Raw genomic sequence first — 21,914 nt, 5'->3', positions numbered from 1 at the left:
GGCTAATTTGAATTCTGCCGAAGGCATTCTGATTATGTGTGCTACCCAAATAATGACTAAAAGTAAGTCTTTGAGAACGGGTTTCTCAAGCCAGGTGGCGCATTAGACCAGGGGCGCATCTCCTGTTTCCAAAACGCATCACAAACTGCTTGACAATTGCATTTACAACACAATTAACTAAACAAACTTGTGTAACCAACTATTCCTACACTGCATGTACTTCTGCGTAAAAGGCTGCACGACGTGTGCGTTGCAGTTAAATACACAGACGCGCACGGGCATGGATATCTGCGTGCATAGTTAAACTGCGTTGGTTTTAGAAGCGTCAATTCAGTTGTTGCATATAGTTTAATGTCTTTATTTCGGGATTATCAAAGTAAATTATAACTCAAATTTGAGATTTTCACTGGGGCACGCATCTTGTCATTACATCCTGTTTTTGGTACGTTTAGAAGTATTTGGTCTGTGTTGTGCTCATATTTCATTTGAAACAGTTTTTTTTGGAAGTGAACCGATACCCATCTTTTTAGCGGTCTTGGTCTGCTTATTTGGTGTGCACCAGGGTTTGGATGGCAGTGTTTTCACTTACTCAAATGAACCGCACTAATAAAGAATTCGCACCAGAGTTCTTCTAATCGAACCAAACATATCAAGTGTGAGCAACCCATAATTTCAATTTATAAAAAAGTGATATTGAAATTGCATTTTGTTTCCATAATATATATTTTTTATTTTTTTAAGAAGTAATAGGTCCCATAATTTTGAGGGAAATGAGTTCAAAAGTCAGAAAATCTGAAAATCAAACAGTTTCAATAGTTTAATTTAACCCTTCCTATTAAATAATATATTACCGTTTCGGTAGCGACAAATTTGTGGAGAGGAAAAATATTCCAGTATTTTCTGAAAACACAATTAACTGCACAATTTCTAGAAACGTGTACCTTGGATATTATACAATTTTCATACATGCAAAATTATTATTATTTTTTTTTAAAGACATTTCTAAATTTGACTTTGAACCAATTCTGTAGAATGGCCCACATAGCATAACTGTCTTCAACATCATAAGTATTTTTTCTTCAGCTGCAATTAGCATATTACAATGATTTCTGAAGTATCAAGTGACATGAATAGAAAGACTTAATGGCTGCTAAAAATTCAGCTTTGCTATCACAAGCACAAATCACATTTTAAAATGTATAAAAATAAAAAAGTGTTTAAATTTTAATACTGCACAATATTACCATTTTACTAAATGTTTGATCAAATGAATACAACCTTGGTGATCATAAGAGACCTCTTACCAACCCAAAAATCTTACTGACCCCAAACTCTGAACAGTAGTGCATTCATAGTAATCAAACTAAAGTTAAGACAATTGAAAACGTTTTTGTGACACCACAAAATATTTCAGAATCACATGGTTAGATATTTAAAATCTTTTAAAAATTCATGAATTTAACATTACTGCCTTTGAGTCTCCACCAAAAAAATAAACAAGGATACTCGGATCCCCAGAAAAATCCATTTTAAGCTCATCTAGACTAAATCTTCAGAGCAACTAAAAACAGCACAACCCCTTCGGGTTCACGTACACCACATATAAATATATAAAAAAAAAACATTTTCATTTCTATATACAAAATGAGAGCATGCCAACTCACGTGCTCAGCTGAAAGCGCACAAAGTTTTTAATGTTGTTGTAAATCCCTTTCCCCTCTTCAATAGCAGACCTAGAGTGAGAAACAAAGGCTTGAGGACGTGTGTAGACTCATTAGACGGCACATCAATAGTCCTCACAAGTCTGATAAAGCCAAGAAAGTGTATGCTTACATGATAGTTTGAAAGTCGTCGTCTACTAGGATCATGTCTGCTGCCTCTTTGCAGACATCAGTGCCAGTCTGACCCATTGCCACACCGATGTCCGCTGCCTTCAGAGCCACCGCGTCATTAACACCATCTCCCGTCATTGCAACAACTGCACCAATGTTCTGTAAGGACTGAAGCCAGAAAGAGAACTCTTAGAAACATATGCTTATATGTGGAGTATGATCATAACTAGTTTGTTTGCTGCAATCACCTTAACGATCTTTAACTTGTGTCTGGGGCTGGCTCTGTAGAATACCGCTATCTGTGGAGACAAGTTACAAAATTATAATACAAGCTCTCCACATTGCCAGATGAGAAAAAGTGTTATGTTCGAGATTCAATTACTGCATGCATCTATTTAAAACACAGTTTTTACTATTAGTCAAAAATTAAAGGTACAATAAACCTTGTGTGCAACAGTTTTGTGCCATAAGACTGCCTACAAAACACTTGTGGACTTGAAAACTGTCCAAACCCCGACTGTGAGTCTTTAGGATGGTAGTGCAGAGAAGAAGCTTAGAGTGTATGAAAGTGTGTGTACCCTGGGCACTATCTGAGAAAGATGCTGGATGTCCATCTGGTCAACTTCATCTCCAGATAGAAATTGAGAACCTTTGGTATAGAGGCCCAGACGACTTGCTGTGGTCAAGAGAGACAACAGAATAAATATATGCAAGTATATTATTTATTTATTTAAAAATAAGTAGATTCAGAATGTGTAATGTCCAAACTAAACGGTAAAAATGTATACAGGATTCTTATATATTTTCACACTTGATTCAAACCAGTGTTATTTTAGTATAACTGATACTATTATAGTATGCATATATATTTTAAAATATTTTTTATTTTTATATTTCCCATTTTCATTTTTATGATAAAGTTTCAGTAATTTTGCTGTTGTCATTTTTGTTAGTTTTAGTTTTTTTGTTTCTAAATAGTTTTAGTTTTTACACTTTATTCAAATCAGTGTTATTTTAGTATAATTTAGATACTATTATAGTATGCATATATTTAGAAATATTTTTTAATTTATATTTCCAGTCTTCATTTTAGTTAAGTTTTCGTAATTTTGCTGTTGTCATTTTTATTAGTTTTATTTTTTTTTGTAAATTGTTTAATTATTTCAGTTTAATTTTTTGTTACACTTGATTCAAACCAGTGTTACTTTAGTATAATTGAGATACTATTATTGTATGCATATATTTTAAGTTTTTATTTTCACGTTTTTACTTTCGTTATAAAGTTTTAGTAACTTTGCAGTTTTAGTTTTTTCTTTCCTAAACAGTTAATTATTTCTGTTTTTACACTTGATTCAAACCATTGTTGTTTTAGTATAATTGAGATACTATCATAGTATATATATATATATATTTAGAAATAGTTTTTAATTTATTTTAATTTACAGTTTTCATTTTAGTTATAATGTTTTAGTAATTTTGCTGTTGTCATTTTTATTAGATTATTTTTATTTCCCCGCTTTAATTTTTGTGATAATGTTCTTGCATTCTTACAAAAGTAATGTAATTTGTAATGCATTAAACTGCCGTAGTAAAAAAACATGCAAGCAAAAATTGTTTATACTAATATTGGAGGTAAATATTTTATGTATCACTATATTATTATCATCAGCCTTCCTTGTGTTCATTTACAGCCAAACACTGTAAAACACACCTTTATTTATCCACCTTTTTCTTCCAGTAAGAGTGGACACGGCCATTTGTAAATTGTATGGGTCTGACCTTCTTGTTTCAGCTATTTCAAGCTGTACAAAATACTTTTTCCTGCTTGATATCGCAAAATTGGTGTGTCTTACTATATTATTTTAATGTATTACCTTAATTATTAGCACACAGGTTTGTAGTGCAAACAGTTTTACCATTTTCTTCCCATGATTTCCCTATAGCGCATAATGAACCGGAATTCTCACCCATAGGCTTACTTCCGCGTTAAAGAAAAACGTGGATATATTTTGACTTTAAGTTTTGTTTTTAATTTAACAAAAAATGACAGCTGTATTTTCCATGCCTAAATAAGATGTAGGCCTAAATGTTATAAATCATTGAAGATGGAGAGACACGCACTGTGACAGAAAAAAGCTAAAATGGTTGAATGTCATACCAATTGACACTGCAGTCTCTTGTGAATCCCCTGTGATCATCTTCACCGCCACTCCAGAGCTGATCAGTGTCGCCACAGCCTCTTTCACTCCTGCTCTGGGAGGGTCGATGATGCCCACCAGTCCCAGGAATGTAAGCGACCCCATCTCAGATCCAGAAGCAAACGCCAGCACTGCCAGAGGAAAGGACAACATCATCAGCTGCTGCCAAAATCTGCTTGATCTTAATATTACTGTGTCCTCCATGAAATGTCTTTAATTAAAAGAAAACTAATAGAGGGGAATGTCAATATGCGAAAGCACTTTTTCCATGTCCTCCAAGACAACTTAATCTTATCAAAACAAGCCAAATGACATGCAGACAGCTTTAAGCTGGGGAAGACTTGCCAGGGTGCAACTGAGGAGGCACCATTAGAGCTGACAGAAAAACGTTTGGGTGCCATTTCAAAGTTATGTATGATTTGAACATAGCAGGAAAGCTGTTTGACATTAAGCTACAGCCTGGGAACCCAAATGAGCTGAGTTTTATGTATAGACCTTTTCAGAAATGCTCTTAAGAGTAGTATAAGCTGTGACTGAAGTCACACAAATATGTTACATGGACTATTTTATCAATGCCCTTACTACCTTTCTGGGCCTTTAACGTGTCAGTTGCGTTGCTGTCTATGCAGGGTCAAGAAAGCTGTCGGATTTCACCAAAAATATTTTAATTTGTGTTCCGAAGATGAACAAAGGTCTTATGGGTTTGGAACGACATGAGGGTATTTAATTAATGACAGAACTTTCATTGTTGGGTGAACTTTCTTATAAGCATCATGAAAGTCTAGCATTGTCAACCCATAATGCCATTGCTAACTGCTGAATCAGTGCCTATAAGGGTAATACAGCAGGCCATTCATTTGTTATTTAATAGAAGACAACTTGCTTTAACAATCCATTTGAAACTTTAGATATGTAGTCCATCGAATGTTTCAAAAGCATAATAGCTTCTGTAACTCCACAATAATGAGTTTCAATATCCGTAATGTGATGCAAAAAAAATAAAAATAAATAAATAGGCTGACGGATTTTGCTCAACTACAAATCACACTGGCCCAAATTCTACTAATAATTATATATATTAAGAACAGGGCAGAAAACTGGGTTTCTTGTCACCATATCATTCCAACACATTATTTTCACTTGCTGGAAATTGAGTGATTTCCAACTGTGACAATGTAATGCAATCTTCCTGCAACTCCTAACTTTTAAGTAATATAGAAGCTGAGACAAGACTTTCAAGACTTTTGTTTCACCGACATTATCCATGACATTTATTGGCGAAATGAAAGTGCTGTACCTCTGAGACCCGCAGTGCCCATGTAGCTCTTTTGTTGCTGGTAGAGTTCTCTCTGCTGATGGGTCAGAGACAGAGTAACGCCTTTACTGTTGTAGGAAGTACAGAAGCGGATGAGTTGCTCATAGGCGCCCTTCACGAAGAATATGCCAGGTTTGTCCTGTCATTTAGATCAGAAGTAGGGAAAGATGATTAGTTAGTCCCACATCACCAGATTTTTGATTCTCAGGAAAACTTTACAGCTTATTTTGACCAAGTAGTGCACAATCTAAACAAAATGGCTCTATTTTTTATATGTATTACAAAGTATTCAGTTTTGAGAGGTACGTCAATCTGAATTCAACGTCACCACAATAACTGATTGAAATGCAATAAAATGGAAACTTATGCAAATAATTACTAGGGCTGCCCTCGACTAAAGATTTTTCTGGTCAACTAGTTCTTGTTCATTTTAAGCATTAGTCGACTATTAGTTGCACGTTTATTAATAAATCAAATAAATCATAATTAGCCTTTAATGGGGGTAGCTGTGGCCTAATGGTTAGAGAGTCGGACCTCCTCCTTTCCTTTGCTTTCCTTTCCTTAATTGCCTACACAGCCTAATAAGTAGGACTGCCTTCAACTTAAGATTTTTCTGGTCGACTAGTAGCAGGAGACTGAGATAACATTTAAAATTTTTTTCGATAAACTAGTGCTTTCTTTGTTTTTGGCTTAAAAGATAAAGTCTGCAACACCGACTCATCATCTCCGCCGTAGTGATGAACCTGTATGCATGATTCATACGGATTACACAATCTGAGAATATTTCTTTTCTGTTTGAAATGGTTTACTTAAAAGTAGACATTTCACTCTCTATAGATATATTTTTCATGTCTGTAAGGCAAGTATACACAGAGTTTCTGAGTTTCGTGCACATAGACAGATATGGCAGTAAGCGCATCCAGTTTGCTTTCATTATTTCACAAAAGCGCAAAGTTTTGTTGTTATTGTAAGTGCACACAAATAAATGTAGTCTTTACAGATTTGAAAAATTTATCACTTGTATCTGTATGGCCAAAAACGACAAAGTATTTTAAGAGTGACCGCACTGGCACCTCCATCTGTCATGCATGCATTTTTTTAGATTAACATTAGATTGACCTGCCATGTAAAGTTACTGCTACATACAGCTTTCACATGAAAAGCCATATTTGAGGTCGATAAATGATCGATGAGTGTTTGGATGTCCTGCCTGATGTACTATATTACGACATAGACCCGCTGTTAACAATCTGTCTGTCACGGACTGCGTGACTTCGCAACTTCCTGTGAAATTTTTTTTGGTGACTAAGCGACTAATAAAATATTGTTTGACCAAACCTTTTCTCGTCAACTAATGGTTAGTTGACTATTAGGGGGCAGCCCAAATAATTACACTGGTCTTTGTGAACGGTTGAACAGACAATACAGCTGAAACAACTGCTTGTAGACTCTCTAAACAATTTATGTCTAACTATTCATTACAAATTATTTCCAAAACATAACACAGAAAACAAAGCAGTGAACCCAACAAAGAGTTCTTTCTACGTAGCAGTCTGGTGCCTAAACACACTTTTGTTTCTCGGTGGACTGATAAACAGTTGTGCACCCTGACACCCATAAGCTAGACAATGAGATTGGATTTTAAGATTTCGAAGGAGCTCTTTGAGAGAGCTCAGCGTGAGCCTGAGAGTAGTGATAAATAGCTAGCCAAGTGGAAAACCATTTGGGCACTTTCTATCCATTTTAAGACAAGTGCATGTGAATCAATGGGATCGGCGATGTGGATGTGAATGTGAATTTCAACGTACACTACTGTGATGTTGCCAAGTAATTTTCAGCTCCAATTACAGTACCTAGCACCATTTATTCCATTTACTACCATTTTTCTACCATTTGGTCCAGCTTACCTGCTGGGTGCGATGGACGACGCGGACCGCCATCCACTTCTGCTCGGAGGAGAAGGGAATCTCTTCCAGCCTTACAAACTCCTGCTGCAGGCCCTCCAAACCCATCTACAAAGAACAGAAAACAAAGGCACGTGCGGTCACATACTCGGCTCACTTAAATCCTTCAAAGAAAATACAGAAAGTCCAATCTAATCTCAAAGAGACTTATCAGTTCTGGCTGAATAAAAGAACTCTGATACATGGTATGCTCTTGAACGCACACCAACGACTGACACAGAAGAGAAGAAATTGTTGAATAAAGTCATTATTTTTGTTTTCTTTGCACACAAAATATTCTCATAGCTTCATAAAATTTTTACAAAATTAAAAGCTCCAACCCATGTTCTTACCTATTTCAAATATTATAATAATAATAATAATAATAATAACAACAACAACAACAACAACAATGACAGCAATAGCCATATACTGTAAAAAAATAATAATAAATTGCACTGCAAAACAAATTTAAAATAAACATTTCATAGGTAAATCATTTATTATTCATTTTTGCTTTACACTACAGTAGGAAAATTACAATAATAACTTCTACACTTGAAAGAGATATTTTGAATTTGGACTGCAGTAACGTTATTCATTTAAACCGCTGTCAGCAATTCATACTGTAATTTTTAAGCTTTTGTTTTGATGGAAATGGTTGTAGAGCTTTTATTTTAAAGGTAAACTCCAGCTTCAGTGAAAACAGGCTTACAAAAACGCCTCACAGAAATGCTGTAATCATCTGCCGTGAAAATAAAGCATATTTGGTGGCCATTGCCCAACCTATTGTTTTATATCATCATGTGATCACAGTTTTGCGATCATGATATCATGATATTGATAATATTGTTACATCCCTACTGTCTATACAGGGTCTGAAAGCTTGTATTTCATCAAAAATATCTTCATTTGTGTTCTGAAGATGAACGAAGGTCTTATGGGTTTGGAACAACATGAGGGTGAGGAATTAATGACAGAATTGACATTTTTTGGCTGAACTATCCCTTTAAGCAGCGCCCTCTTCGGACTGGCCCTGTGCGACTCTTATTGCTAAAGCCCGACCCAGAACACCACAGCATTGTGGCAGTGAGTTTTGCGCAGAAAAGAACCACCCACGTTTTCTTCAGAAAACATAAAAATCTAGTTTTTATCATTGGATTTGCCTCACATTTTTCTCAGTTTAATCCCCATGTAAACGTCCCTGTGGAGAAAACAATGTTATTAGTGTACCAGACGTTAACACAACCGGGACCCTCAAGGGAGATGCTGTTGCCACAGTAACCTGTTCTATGGGGTGTGAAAGCGTGTCTGCTCATCTTAATTAGCATGAGCAAGCAGAGCCGGTTCAAACACTCTCTGTTTGCCAAAATGAGATGACATAAGGTGACAGACAGTACCACGCAGACATCATTCCCACAGGCTGCTGCCTCTTGTTTGCACAGGTGGGCAGAGCCACCAGGCACGTTCAACCACATTGTTTGGACTTAGTTATGATACAGTATTTGCATGTAATATACCAAAACATCAATTAGCAGCATACCATGCAGAACAGCAACATACTGTACCTTCATAGCCAGGGCGATGAGGGCGCCTTCGGTAGGACGGCCCATCAGGGTGTTGCTTCTGATTACTGCATCATTGCACACACAGCCAGCCTACGGGATTTCAGACACCAAATGAAATGTGTCACATAGTAGTACTCAAACAGCTCTGCATTTTATAAGAATCTCTGCTCAGCCTCACCTCCACAATCTTGCTGATGGAAGAGTTGGAGAAGCCATGCACTATCTCTCCATCCAGCATAACCTCACCGGAATTGTTGTACCCGACCCCAGTGACCTGTAAACAAAGCCGAGATCTTAACACATTCAACTCAACGTGAAATGGCATTTACAACCTAGATAATTTACATTTATGAGTGAAACAGGATATATTTTCTATAAGAAATGAATTGACTCAGAAACGTGGTCTATATATGGCAGGTGTTTAGAGTTATTTTCAAGGAAGTTATTACATTTTGAAGAAAGACAACAAACTCCACACAAGGCTCGAGCACTGATGCTAGATGACTTTAGCAGTCTTCTGACAGAGCTCTGTTTGCAGCCCACAGGGATGTGAAATAAAAAAGCATGATGTAATAGACCTGGGAGAAGCGACCTACTAAGTTTAAAAAGTGTGAGACTCAATCGACTCCTCAGCTGACTCTTTGAAGATTTATTAGAGCAGGCCGATGGCACTGCAATGAATTCAGGACTCTGCACTGATACCATCAGGCTTCTGAGACATTCCTCCTGTTCCTCAGAGAGAAACCTAGAGGGTTCTCTTCACATCCATGGGGCTCATGAAACACTGCAGCTATTAATACTTATTTCCAATGTAGTGCTGGCTTCAGGACAAATCATTTGTCAGATGTCCATTTCAAAGTTTCTTTATGTTTTATAAAAAAAAAGTCTAATGCTCACCAAAACTACATGATACTATGAATTATTTTTACAATTAAAATAGTGAAAATAGTTGTTTTCTATGTTAATATATTTTAAAGGTAACGTATCATGAAAATCTGACTTTTTCCGTGTTTAAGTGCTATAATTGGGTCCCCAGTGCATCTACCAACCCAGAAAACATGAAAAAGAACAACCCAGTAACTTTGTTTTGGTAAGTCTTTTTCATATTTCGCTTAACAATGACATGGTAAAGGGATCTTATTATTATATTAGCGCCCCTTAATCTGCATGTTTACACCCACGGTGACATCATTTTGTTTTCGCAATCGACAACGGTGTACCAGTTCTAACACCATGGCGAAAGTTCAAGCAAAGAATGCTAACTGTTCAGTCCAGTCTCAGATGAGACAAGAGAGCAGTGGATTTATAGATTTATTTAATCTAATATTACGCTGCTGTCACACAGATCTAATAAAAACATGCGACTTCTTTCCCAGCTGTTTACCTTCACAGACATAACCGACTGTTTTTAACAAAAACTTGTGTGTATTTGACAGTTCAAACGCAATAAGACATGAAAGAGAACTTAGTTTGACAGTTGAAGCGCAATAAGACATGAAAGAGAACTTAGGTAGTCAATAAGACATGAAAGAGAACTTAGTTTGACAGTTGAAGCGCAATAAGACACAAAAGAGAACTTAGGTAGTCAATAAGACATGAAAGAGAACTTAGTTTGACAGTTTAAGCGCAATAAGACACGAAAGAGAACTTAGGTAGTCAATAAGACATGAAAGAGAACTTAGGTAGTCAATAAGACATGAAAGAGAACTTAGTTTGACAGTTGAAGCGCAATAAGACATGAAAGAGAACTTAGGTAGTCAATAAGACATGAAAGAGAACTTAGTTTGACAGTTGAAGCGCAATAAGACACGAAAGAGAACTTAGGTAGTCAATAAGACATGAAAGAGAACTTAGTTTGACAGTTGAAGCGCAATAAGACACGAAAGAGAACTTAGGTAGTCAATAAGACATGAAAGAGAACTTAGTTTGACAGTTGAAGCGCAATAAGACACAAAAGAGAACTTAGGTAGTCAATAAGACATGAAAGAGAACTTAGTTTGACAGTTTAAGCGCAATAAGACACGAAAGAGAACTTAGGTAGTCAATAAGACATGAAAGAGAACTTAGGTAGTCAATAAGACATGAAAGAGAACTTAGTTTGACAGTTTAAGCGCAATAAGACACGAAAGAGAACTTAGGTAGTCAATAAGACATGAAAGAGAACTTAGGTAGTCAATAAGACATGAAAGAGAACTTAGTTTGACAGTTGAAGCGCAATAAGACATGAAAGAGAACTTAGGTAGTCAATAAGACATGAAAGAGAACTTAGTTTGACAGTTTAAGCGCAATAAGACACGAAAGAGAACTTAGGTAGTCAATAAGACATGAAAGAGAACTTAGTTTGACAGTTGAAGCGCAATAAGACACAAAAGAGAACTTAGGTAGTCAATAAGACATGAAAGAGAACTTAGTTTGACAGTTGAAGCGCAATAAGACACAAAAGAGAACTTAGGTAGTCAATAAGACATGAAAGAGAACTTAGTTTGACAGTTTAAGCGCAATAAGACACGAAAGAGAACTTAGGTAGTCAATAAGACATGAAAGAGAACTTAGGTAGTCAATAAGACATGAAAGAGAACTTAGTTTGACAGTTTAAGCGCAATAAGACACGAAAGAGAACTTAGGTAGTCAATAAGACATGAAAGAGAACTTAGGTAGTCAATAAGACATGAAAGAGAACTTAGTTTGACAGTTGAAGCGCAATAAGACATGAAAGAGAACTTAGGTAGTCAATAAGACATGAAAGAGAACTTAGTTTGACAGTTGAAGCGCAATAAGACACGAAAGAGAACTTAGTTTGACAGTTGAAGCGCAATAAGACACGAAAGAGAACTTAGGTAGTCAATAAGACATGAAAGAGAACTTAGTTTGACAGTTGAAGCGCAATAAGACATGAAAGAGAACTTAGGTAGTCAATAAGACATGAAAGAGAACTTAGTTTGACAGTTTAAGCGCAATAAGACATGAAAGAGAACTTAGGTAGTCAATAAGACATGAAAGAGAACTTAGTTTGACAGTTTAAGCGCAATAAGACACGAAAGAGAACTTAGGTAGTCAATAAGACATGAAAGAGAACTTAGTTTGACAGTTTAAGCGCAATAAGACACGAAAGAGAACTTAGTTTGACAGTTTAAGCGCAATAAGACACGAAAGAGAACTTAGGTAGTCAATAAGACATGAAAGAGAACTTAGTTTGACAGTTTAAGCGCAATAAGACACGAAAGAGAACTTAGTTTGACAGTTTAAGCGCAATAAGACACGAAAGAGAACTTAGGTAGTCAATAAGACATGAAAGAGAACTTAGTTTGACAGTTTAAGCGCAATAAGACATGAAAGAGAACTTAGTTTGACAGTTTAAGCGCAATAAGACATGAAAGAGAACTTAGTTTAGTACTCACTACGTGTGCTTTGGATGTGCGTGCTTAAAAACCATATATCAGAAGTTTAAACTAATATGGTTTAAAAATGCATGATTTCAGCACGATAGACATGATAATGAAAACCAAACAGATGTTTTTTTAGCAGAGTATCTGAGGTACAGGCTGTAAAGGCACAGCCCTATTTTAAAAAAGGGGGCGGGGAGCAGCTCATTTGCATTTAAAGAGCCATGCAGGAAAACAGCATTTCTGCTTCCACTCAAAATAGGCATTTTCAAAATGATATGATATGATAAATGATCTGTGTGAGTATTTTGAGCTGAAACTTCACAGACACATTCTGGGGACACCTGGGACTTATATTACATATTGCAAAAATATTAGGTATCCTTTAAAAAGTAATTTATTTCTGTGATGGCAAAGCTGAATTTTCAGCAGCCATCACTCCAGTGTCACATAATCCCTTCGGAGATCATTCTAATATGCTAATTTGCTGAATAAAAAAACATTTCTTATTATCGAAACATTAATATGTTTGTGGTATCTGTGATACATTTTTATCCTCCTGAACATTTAAGGGCCCTTACCTCAGCGTGCTGTCCATCAGAGGTGAACAGGTGAGTGACTGTCATCTCATTTTTAGTAAGAGTGCCTGTCTTATCGGAGCAGATCACATTACAGCAGCCTGGGGAGGAAAGAGAGGTTAACACGCACAACTAAGAGTTTCATATGTCATATCTGTCAAGATAAAATGCAAATGATGTCCCATTCCTTGACACCTACATAATATTTTCACAGAGAAACACACAAACAAATTGTGTGGCGTTAACCATGGTAAAATGTAAATATATGGCCTCAAATGGTAACAGCTTTACATGTGGCTTATCTAATAAGATCAGTCCCGGATGGTGATTGATCAAGAGCTTTTCTACACTCCTTGCCTCTAAGCATTCCTGCATTAACATCTGCAAATACTTCAGCACGAAGCTACATTCAAATCTTGTTTTTGTAGATAAACTCCTCTGTGAATTGAGCAAAACAATCATTTCAGATCATTTATTCCTCTACTTGGCCATTAAGTCCATTACATGTTTGAAAAGGGTTCCAAACAATACAATAAACATTTTTATAAAATGTTCAAATGTTACTGACACCCACAAGAACATTTGTGCTTGATTTAATGTGTCTACTCTGTATTAAATTAGTGCATGTTGACCAGCCACTGTGGCTGGTCATTTGACTTTGTGAGCTGACTGATTGTCATATGACTCATTACGTAATGCCACAGATTGAAGAAACCACCAATGTGACTTTTTGTTTTCCTGTGAGCTGTCCAACAGGAAGGAACTGCACAAGGTCTTTGTCTGAACATTAGATGAGAGGTGCTTTGACAAAAGATTACAGAGCATTTACAGAGTGTCCTTGTATTAAATTGATCAGTGCTTTGTGAACATTCACTCCATCTGTTCTGATAGGGTCACAGATAGCAAGAAAATAAACTGAATTTTTATGAAGGTAAAAATAAGACTGTTTAAGGCCTTTTCAAGACCAAGCAAAGAAAATTTTAGGAATAAATTGAAATGTAACAATACGCTGGACCCTGGACCACTAAACCTGTCCCTAACCGTGGGTATATTTGAAACAATAGCCAAAAATACATTGTATAGTCAAAATTATAGATTTTTCTTCTATGCCAAAAATCATTAGGGTATTAAGTAAAGATTATGTTCCATGAAAATATTTTGTAAACTTCCTACTGTAAATATATCAAAACTTAATTTTGGATTAGTAACATGCATTGCTAAGAACTACATTTGGACAACTTTAAAGGCGATTTTTCTCAGTATTTTTTTTTTAGTTTTGCATCAGATTCCAGATTTTCAATTAGTTGTATCTCAGCCAGATATTGCCTAATCTTAACAAATCATACATCAATGGAAAGCGTATTTATTCAGCACCATTGTGACAAGTCCAGGATCACACGTTCTCTAAAGCTAAAAAAAATAAAATGCTGTACCTGCTGATCAAACTGCAATGGTGTTTTTCATCAGTATTTTTGTCTTGTTTTTCATTGCAAATGTCTACATTTACTTGAGAAGCAAAATGACATTGACAATCAACATTTAGTGAGTTTATGATTAAAACATGAACAAATATCTCCCAGTGGGTTAGAAAAGTTCAATCTAAAGGGAAAAAGTTTTCATTCATTTGTTTAATTTCAACAAGACTTTATGCGTTATTTGCATCTCAAGTAAATGTATGTTAATTTAAGCAAGTTTAGATATATGTATTGGAAAACAAAACAAAAATACTGAGCAAGATATTCATTTTCTTGTAGTGCATGCAACACTGGATGTCAAGACTTAATGAATTCAAGACTTTCTGTTACGATTTAAGACCTTCTTAAGGTCTTAATTTGTGCAAGGGTGAATTAAGACTTTTTAAGACTTCTTTAAGACCTGAAGAAACCCTGTAATTAGGATAGCAAACTAAATACGCTTATCAGCATTTAGGGGAAAGTCATTTGGTATTTTGTGAAGATTCATTGTCACTATTCACTGTAGTCAAATTAGCCAGATAACAAGACAGACAGGCTGCTTGTCAGGCCCTTAAACTTGGGTGAATGAAAAATTTGTGTGTTTTTTTTCCCACTACAATGTTCTTTGAAACCATTAAAGCTAAAAGACAGCTGCAAAACTATTCAGTACAATGTCATACGAATACATTTCAATGTTTGACTTGAAATCCACGTTTGTTTACTTTTTGCAGGATAAACAATTCTGGTACTACTTTGTGTAACCACATGATGTCCAATGCAAAATGTGGGTCATGAAACAAATGTAGGTCATACCCAGCGTCTCCACTATAGGCAATTTCTTAATGATAGCTCGTTTCTTCACCATCCTCATCACTCCCAGTGCCAAAGTCACAGTCACCACGATGGGGAGGCCTTCTGGGATAGCTGCCACAGCCAGGCTGAAGAGAAGAGCAATGACGCAACAGTTAAAAGGCCAAAATCTGCACTACACATCAAGTCATATTCCTTTTCTGTGCTGGACTAACTGATTAAAGACATACCTGACGCCTATGGTGAACATGTCTAGAATGTACTTCCCCTGAAGCCATCCGACCATCATGATCACTCCTGAAAATGAGAAATGTATTAGTGCCGTCACAGGGAGCGAATACAGGATATGACAGAACAGAAATTAGGGTTTGCATTTTTAATGAGATGGCATGCATCACTAACTCATGAAAGTGCAATGAATGTTAATTGGACAATCTTAACAAGATGTCTACCGATTATCCCAAAGGAATAAAGCGAGAGCTGTTTTCCCAGCAAATCCATGCTTTTCTGTAATGGGGTTTTAGGAGCCTGTTTAAAAAAGAAAAAGAAAGAAAAAAGTTAAATGTGAAGCAAAGATGTTTGTTTGTTTGTTTGTTTGTTTTTTATAATGTCAATCTTTCTGGTTTATGCTTGATTACCTCCTCTGCTTGCATCATCTTAAAAACTTCACCAAATTCTGAGTTTTCTCCAGTGCCTATGACAATGCCCTAGAATTTAAAAGCAAAATGATTACAAATATGTGGAAATCATTTGTCGTATCCAAAGAAAACAATTATAGAAATGTCTGAATTTAAATCTTGAATCATATTTTTTTCTAGAGAATAAATGAATAAATCAAATTAATAAATAAATACCATTTTAACATAACATCATAAATAATGGATCAATATTTAATTATCTCCCATTAGATAAAAATTATAACAAATTAATTAATTAAATTTCTCAGTACTTGGACATCAGCAATGAAGCATTAGGAAAACAAACTGTGTGACTTGATGTTAAACTTCAGCATGCACTGCTGTTCAAAAGTTTGGGATCAGTAAGATTTTTAATGTTTTTTAAAGAAGTTTGATCAAAAATACAAAAAATAATTTTGTGAAATATTAGTTCAATTTAAAATAACAGCTTTCTATTTGAATATACTTTAAAATATAATTCATTCCTGTGAATCAAAGGTGAATTTTCAGCATCATTACTCCAGTCTTCAGTGTCATATGATCCTTCAGAAATCATTCTAATATGCTGATTTAGAATCATGTTGAAAACAGTTGTGCTGCTTAATATTTTTTCAAGTATTTGAGGTCAGTACATGTTTTCTTTCTTTTTTGTTTTAAAGAAATGAATACTTTTATTTTGCAAGGATGTGTTAAATGAATAAAAAAGTCATAGTAGAGACTTACAATGTTACAAAAATATTTCTATTTGGAATAAATGCTCTTTTTAACATTTATCAAAGAATCAAAGAAAAAAAAAGTATCACAGGCTCCAAAAACATTAAGCAGCACAACTGTTTCCAACATTGATAATAAAATCAGCATATTAGAATGCTTTCTGAAGGATCATGTGACACTAAAGCCATGTACAAACATGGTTAAAAGGGGCCTTTTGTAAATTGTGCAATAGGTTATTTTGCTGGTACCTTGTGATCCGATTCATCAAATAGTAATTACAAACATGTAATAGTACCCTGGCTTTCCCACAAGGCACCAGTGAAATTTTATCTTATTTAAACATTTATCTATACGCTTTCAATTTTCAGTTATACTTAAGAAAAACAAAAAACAAACAAGAAAGCAGTGGGGAGTATGTAAAATTGTAAGAATGAAGGCAGTTTGAGGAATTCTGTGGGGGGGTAGATCGAAGAGCAGATCTAGCAATGTATCAGATGTAACTGTACCTTGGCCTTCCCACAGCGCACCAGAGTACCCATGAAGGCAATATTACTGCGGGATGTGATATCGCCATTGGTGGCAGCCGGCTGAGGGGCAGAGGTCTTGGTGCTGGGGGTGGTCTCTCCTGTCAAACTGGACTCGTCAACTGATAGATCAATTGCCTGCAGGACATTGAAATGTTAGCTTTACTAACAGGCCATCATAATAGTGCTGCTATTTCATGCACAAGTTAGTTCTACCACTAACTGCCAGTAGAATTTGCACATATTGTTATAGGAACAGTGTAACACTAACAGTTTAACTAACTGGGTTAAAGCCCAACTCCGGATAAGCCTTCTAATATCATCCAAAAATACCTTTGTTTGGACATCCAGTAACAGTAAATATTCTGAATCAGAATATGACCAAACAACCAAGAACATTATTGTGCATGTATATAAAGTCAGTATGTGAATGGAAGAGAAGGAGAAAGCAAAAAGGAGTGATGTTACTATGTGTCCATATCCATTCACACCTCGAACAGCCGCAGGTCAGCTGGGACTCTCTCTCCGACTGACAGACAGACAGTGTCTCCAGGCACTAGCTCTCGTGCCAGAAGGTGTTCCAGACGTCCTTCTCGAACACTGGAGTACAGGGAGAGACAAGATGAGTTGAAAAGAGAAATAAAGAGAGCAACAGAGAGATTGCTTGTTGAACAATTTGAAATTAGGCCAGAGAAGTCATGTGGACAGACCTTGAGATTCATGCCCCATGGGCTAGAAAGAGGTCAAATAGTTTTGTTAATGTACCGCAAACAGTCTTGGCAATAAAAATGAAAAAAAGCCTGTTGCAGGAAACTGGTGCCCGATTAGAAAGAGTGACAGAAAAAAGCAGGATAACACATGGTGGTGCGCACTGAGGGTGTTCTACAGGTGTCTGGGAACAGGGCTCAAGGCTGTGGCACGGCCCGGTTTTGAAGTGCAAATATGAGACTTTGTGTGTTTGAAGTGGAAATTATGCCTCTCATTCTCACTCTCTCCATATGTCGTCTGAAAGGCAGGCTTTTATGCGTTTGGTGGGTGTAAAGCTCTGGAAAATACACCTCACACCCACAGTCCTGACACCTTTTATCATTAATGTAGTTAAGAAAGAAAAAAAGAAAGAAAAAGAAAAGCCTATCTATCTATAATATATAATAATAAAATAACTAAAACCCTAAATTTTATATTAAACAGAATAAAACCGCTTTCTCTTAAGATTATAAATATCAGTCTATTAAAAAGTGTTTTACAGACAGTGACCCTGGCATGAGGCACATATGGTGGGATTTTCATCTGACAGTAGAAACATGTTACTAATTTATGTGTGTATTAACCAGCATCAAAAGAAAAAAAGGATTTTGAACATTCACTACTGTTAAAAAATTTGGAATCAACCAGATTTAACATAAAAAAAAAAAGATACTTTTATTCAGCAAGGGGGCATTAACTTAAAAGTGATAGTAACGATTAATAAGGTAATTATATTTCAAGATTATAAGACTTCTATTTGAAATAAAATCTGTTCTTTTAATCTTTCTATTCATGAAATGGTATCACGGTTTCTTTTGGAGCAATAGCTGCTGAAAATTCAGCTTTGCCATGACAGGAATAAATGACATACATTTTTACATAAATTTAAAATAGAAAATGGTTTAAAAAGAGTGGTTTTAAATATATTTTTAAATATTTAGCTGTGTTTTTAAGCAAATAAATACAACTTTGATGAGCAAAAGGACTTACTTAAAAAACATTAAAAAAAATATAGCTGCAAGCAGCGATTACCGGGGTTTAAGCGCTTTAAGACATTTAAGCACATATGAAAAAAGACATTACATATTATTTAGCATGCCTGTAATCACCAAATCAATGATTAAAAAAGCATTTTTTGGAAAATCCTGGTTATTTACCATAGAAATATGAGGTTCTTTTTAACGTTTGTAACAGTTACAGTGCCAGCTGTGGTTCGATCTTCATAAAACTTTGCATGCTTGTTTAGGATCATCTGTTGCATGTGCTCACTAGGTTTCATGAAGTTTTGAGTTTTCGTTTAGGTGATAACGATTTAACAATTTGACTGACAGCAGTGGTTCTAGAGGCAAAGTTGTTCAGAACGAGGAGGTCTGTGACTTTTTTCATGTGACCCCAGATTCAGCTCTTACATATGTGCTGTGAGTTTGGGGAAGATATCTCTTTCCATTGAAAAGCTATCACTGGTTTAGTAAAGTGACGGCAGCCCTGTCCCTTTCAAACATTTGGCTTCCCTTTATGAAGGAGAGTCAAAAGTTCAACTTTTTATTTGATAATTATTGATATTCACACTCCAGAAAATCTTCCTGTGCTGGTTTGGTTCTGATCGGGCGAAAAAACCTAGGCCTAGTTCGTGAAAGTATGTTTCCCAAAAAATGCAAAATACCCAAAAGTTTTGCCGGGTGACGGATGAATCCGAGGCATGCATTTTGTCCAGCGTGAGCCAAGGATTCCAAAGACATAAAACACTTGAGCCTGATACAATTCTAATAGCCATTCGTTTTTCACACAGATATCTATTAAAGCTTTTAGACATGTGAAAGGAAAAGCACTTTTTGAGTTTTGTAAATAATGCATACCAATGGCATTCTGGAGGCACAAGTTTCCCCAGCTCCTCCAGGGATTTTTCTGAGCGGTATTCCTGTAATGAAACAGAACAGAGCTGACATTAAATGTCCACTGCACTTACACTCTCACTACCCCTCATTAATCCACAACTTCAAGTTTTCCAAAAGCATTTAGACATTTGAATCCATTGTAAGGTCTGTATAGTTTCACATGAGTGATATCACATCAAATAATGTTACATATTGCATTTACCTGTACAAAGGCAACTGTAACAACGATAATAATGGCCTGCAAAAAAAAAAAAAAAATCAACACATGAGTGTTAATGGACTGATCCAGTACTTCAAGGAAATCTAAAACCCTGACAAGGGAATTGAGCAGGAACTTACCACGGTGATACTGACGGCATCGTCAAACTGACGCATCAACACACTGATGACAGCGGATGCCAACAGCAACAGGATGAGTGGGTCTTTAAACTGGAGACCAAAAGAGAAAGAGGAAAATTCAGAGACTGCATGAGGGTGCAATGCTCCTCAGAATTCTCAGAATGTCCCACATCTCAAGGCGAAGGTTTGTGTTTATCTGCCTCAGGGCTTGAGGTAGAAAAATCTATGTTAGCTATACATGACGGCAACAATTATCGACCTCTTTATCATATAGTTTGCTTTTTCAGATACCACAGACACACACATTGGCAAGAAACTAAAACGATTTACAGTATTTGTCTTCTATGCTGTGAGGCTAGGAATAGTTAATACTGAGGAAATTGAGTTTATAAAAACAAGTTGTAGCGTTTTAAAAAAGGAAAATGTTTTTCACTTTAAACTAGATTTTGAATCTCAGATTTGCAACAGGTTTTGCATGCAAAATGCATGTTTATGTAGTACTGACATGAATAAGATATTTCACATAAAAGATGTTTAAATATAGTCCACAAGGAAAAAATAGTTGAATTTATAAAAATTACCACATCCAAAAGTTTACATACACTTGATTCTTAATAATTTGTTGTTAACTGAATGATCCACAGCTGTGTTTTTTTCTTATTTTAGTGATAGTTGTCCATGAGCCCCTTATTTGTCCTCAACAGTTAAACTGCCTGCTGTTCTTCAGAAAAATCAGGTCCTCAGGTCCCACAAATTCTTTGGATTTTCAGCATCTCTCTGATTTGAACCCTTTCCAACAGTGACTGTAAGATACAACTGAGGGACTCATATGCAACTATTACAGAATGTTCAAACACTCACTGATGCTTCAGATGGAAACACAAGATCAGGGTAAATTTAAAGATCAGGGTAAATGTAACTTTTTTTTGTCTTCTGGGAACATGTAAGTCTCTTCTGTAGCTTCTGAAGGGTAGGACTAAATGAAAAAAAATATGATATTTAGGCAAAATAAGAAAAATGTACACATCTTCATTCTGTTCAACAGTTTCCACCCCTTGCTCTTAATGCATCGTGTTTCTTTCTGAAGCATCAGTGAGCATTTGAACCTTCTGTAATAGTTGTATATGAGTCCTTCAGTTGTCCTCAGTGTAAAAAGATGTATCTAAAAATCATACAGTCATTGTTGGAAAGGCTTCAAATACACAAACATGCTGAAAAACCAAAGAATTTGTGGGACCTGAAGGATTTTTCTGAAGAACAGTGGGCGGCTTAACTGTTCAGGACTCATGAACAACTATCACTAAACAAAAAAAAAAAACAGCTGTAGATCATTCAGTTAACAACATGGTATTGAGAATCTTTTGAAGGGGTCATTTTTATAAATTCAACTATTTTTTTCACTTGTGAACTATATGTAAACATCTTTTATGTGAAATATGCTTGTGGTGGAGTAACACTATTTAGTCACTGAAATTTGAACAGTGAAATTTAGTCACTGATGTTACTTGTTTATTTATAAAGTGCCCAAGGTCACCTGATAACCAACAGCACCAGAAATGGCTAATGACACGCTGGTTAAGTGCTAGAAAGTGAAGATTAAAAAGATGGGAGTACGGGTTACTTTCTTTGATTGGCCACATACAGAGAACGCAGAGCTTTAATCTACGGCAGGATCTGACACCCGTGGATCGCCCCGTTTGCATAACCGGCAATTAGCAGCACCACACAAGATGAGCTCATCATTTCTTTTGAGCGAGCAATACGGCAGCCTTTTGAAAACCAAACCACGGCCGCACAGTTACAGGCAGGTTACACATAGCACAGGAAGGCAAAACAAACAAGGTTTGACTTTGCTGTCTGCTAAAAGTGCTTTGACGTTCTCTCACGTCTACAGTGACACATCCGGATTTACGCTTAGGGCTGGTGGCGCTGTGATA

General features: G+C 36.0%; 1 protein-coding gene across 3 annotated transcripts in view; it reads right to left on the bottom strand.

The window, feature by feature from the left end:
* Positions 1–1,635: 1,635 nt before the first annotated feature.
* Positions 1,636–21,914, bottom strand: part of atp2c1 (ATPase secretory pathway Ca2+ transporting 1) — a 45,635-nt gene continuing 25,356 nt past the window's right edge. For all 3 annotated transcript variants that reach the window (XM_073846511.1, XM_073846510.1, XM_073846512.1), the window contains exons 4-22: positions 19,978–20,067; positions 19,841–19,876; positions 19,600–19,661; positions 17,488–17,596; positions 16,979–17,134; positions 15,720–15,788; positions 15,534–15,609; positions 15,312–15,378; positions 15,085–15,209; positions 12,821–12,918; positions 9,035–9,130; positions 8,857–8,946; positions 7,253–7,357; positions 5,328–5,484; positions 3,991–4,161; positions 2,411–2,508; positions 2,081–2,131; positions 1,834–2,000; positions 1,636–1,733 (exon numbers count right to left, since the gene is read on the bottom strand). In XM_073846511.1, coding sequence (XP_073702612.1) covers positions 1,661–1,733; positions 1,834–2,000; positions 2,081–2,131; positions 2,411–2,508; positions 3,991–4,161; positions 5,328–5,484; positions 7,253–7,357; positions 8,857–8,946; positions 9,035–9,130; positions 12,821–12,918; positions 15,085–15,209; positions 15,312–15,378; positions 15,534–15,609; positions 15,720–15,788; positions 16,979–17,134; positions 17,488–17,596; positions 19,600–19,661; positions 19,841–19,876; positions 19,978–20,067 — 1,896 coding nt within the window. In that variant the 3' untranslated portion in view covers positions 1,636–1,660. The remainder of the gene's footprint in view (positions 1,734–1,833; positions 2,001–2,080; positions 2,132–2,410; positions 2,509–3,990; positions 4,162–5,327; positions 5,485–7,252; positions 7,358–8,856; positions 8,947–9,034; positions 9,131–12,820; positions 12,919–15,084; positions 15,210–15,311; positions 15,379–15,533; positions 15,610–15,719; positions 15,789–16,978; positions 17,135–17,487; positions 17,597–19,599; positions 19,662–19,840; positions 19,877–19,977; positions 20,068–21,914) is intronic.

Source organism: Garra rufa, chromosome 9 (genome assembly GCF_049309525.1).
Source record: "Garra rufa chromosome 9, GarRuf1.0, whole genome shotgun sequence".
NCBI classification, from domain to species: Eukaryota; Metazoa; Chordata; class Actinopteri; order Cypriniformes; family Cyprinidae; genus Garra; species Garra rufa.
This window is presented reverse-complemented; position numbering and strand designations above follow the sequence as displayed.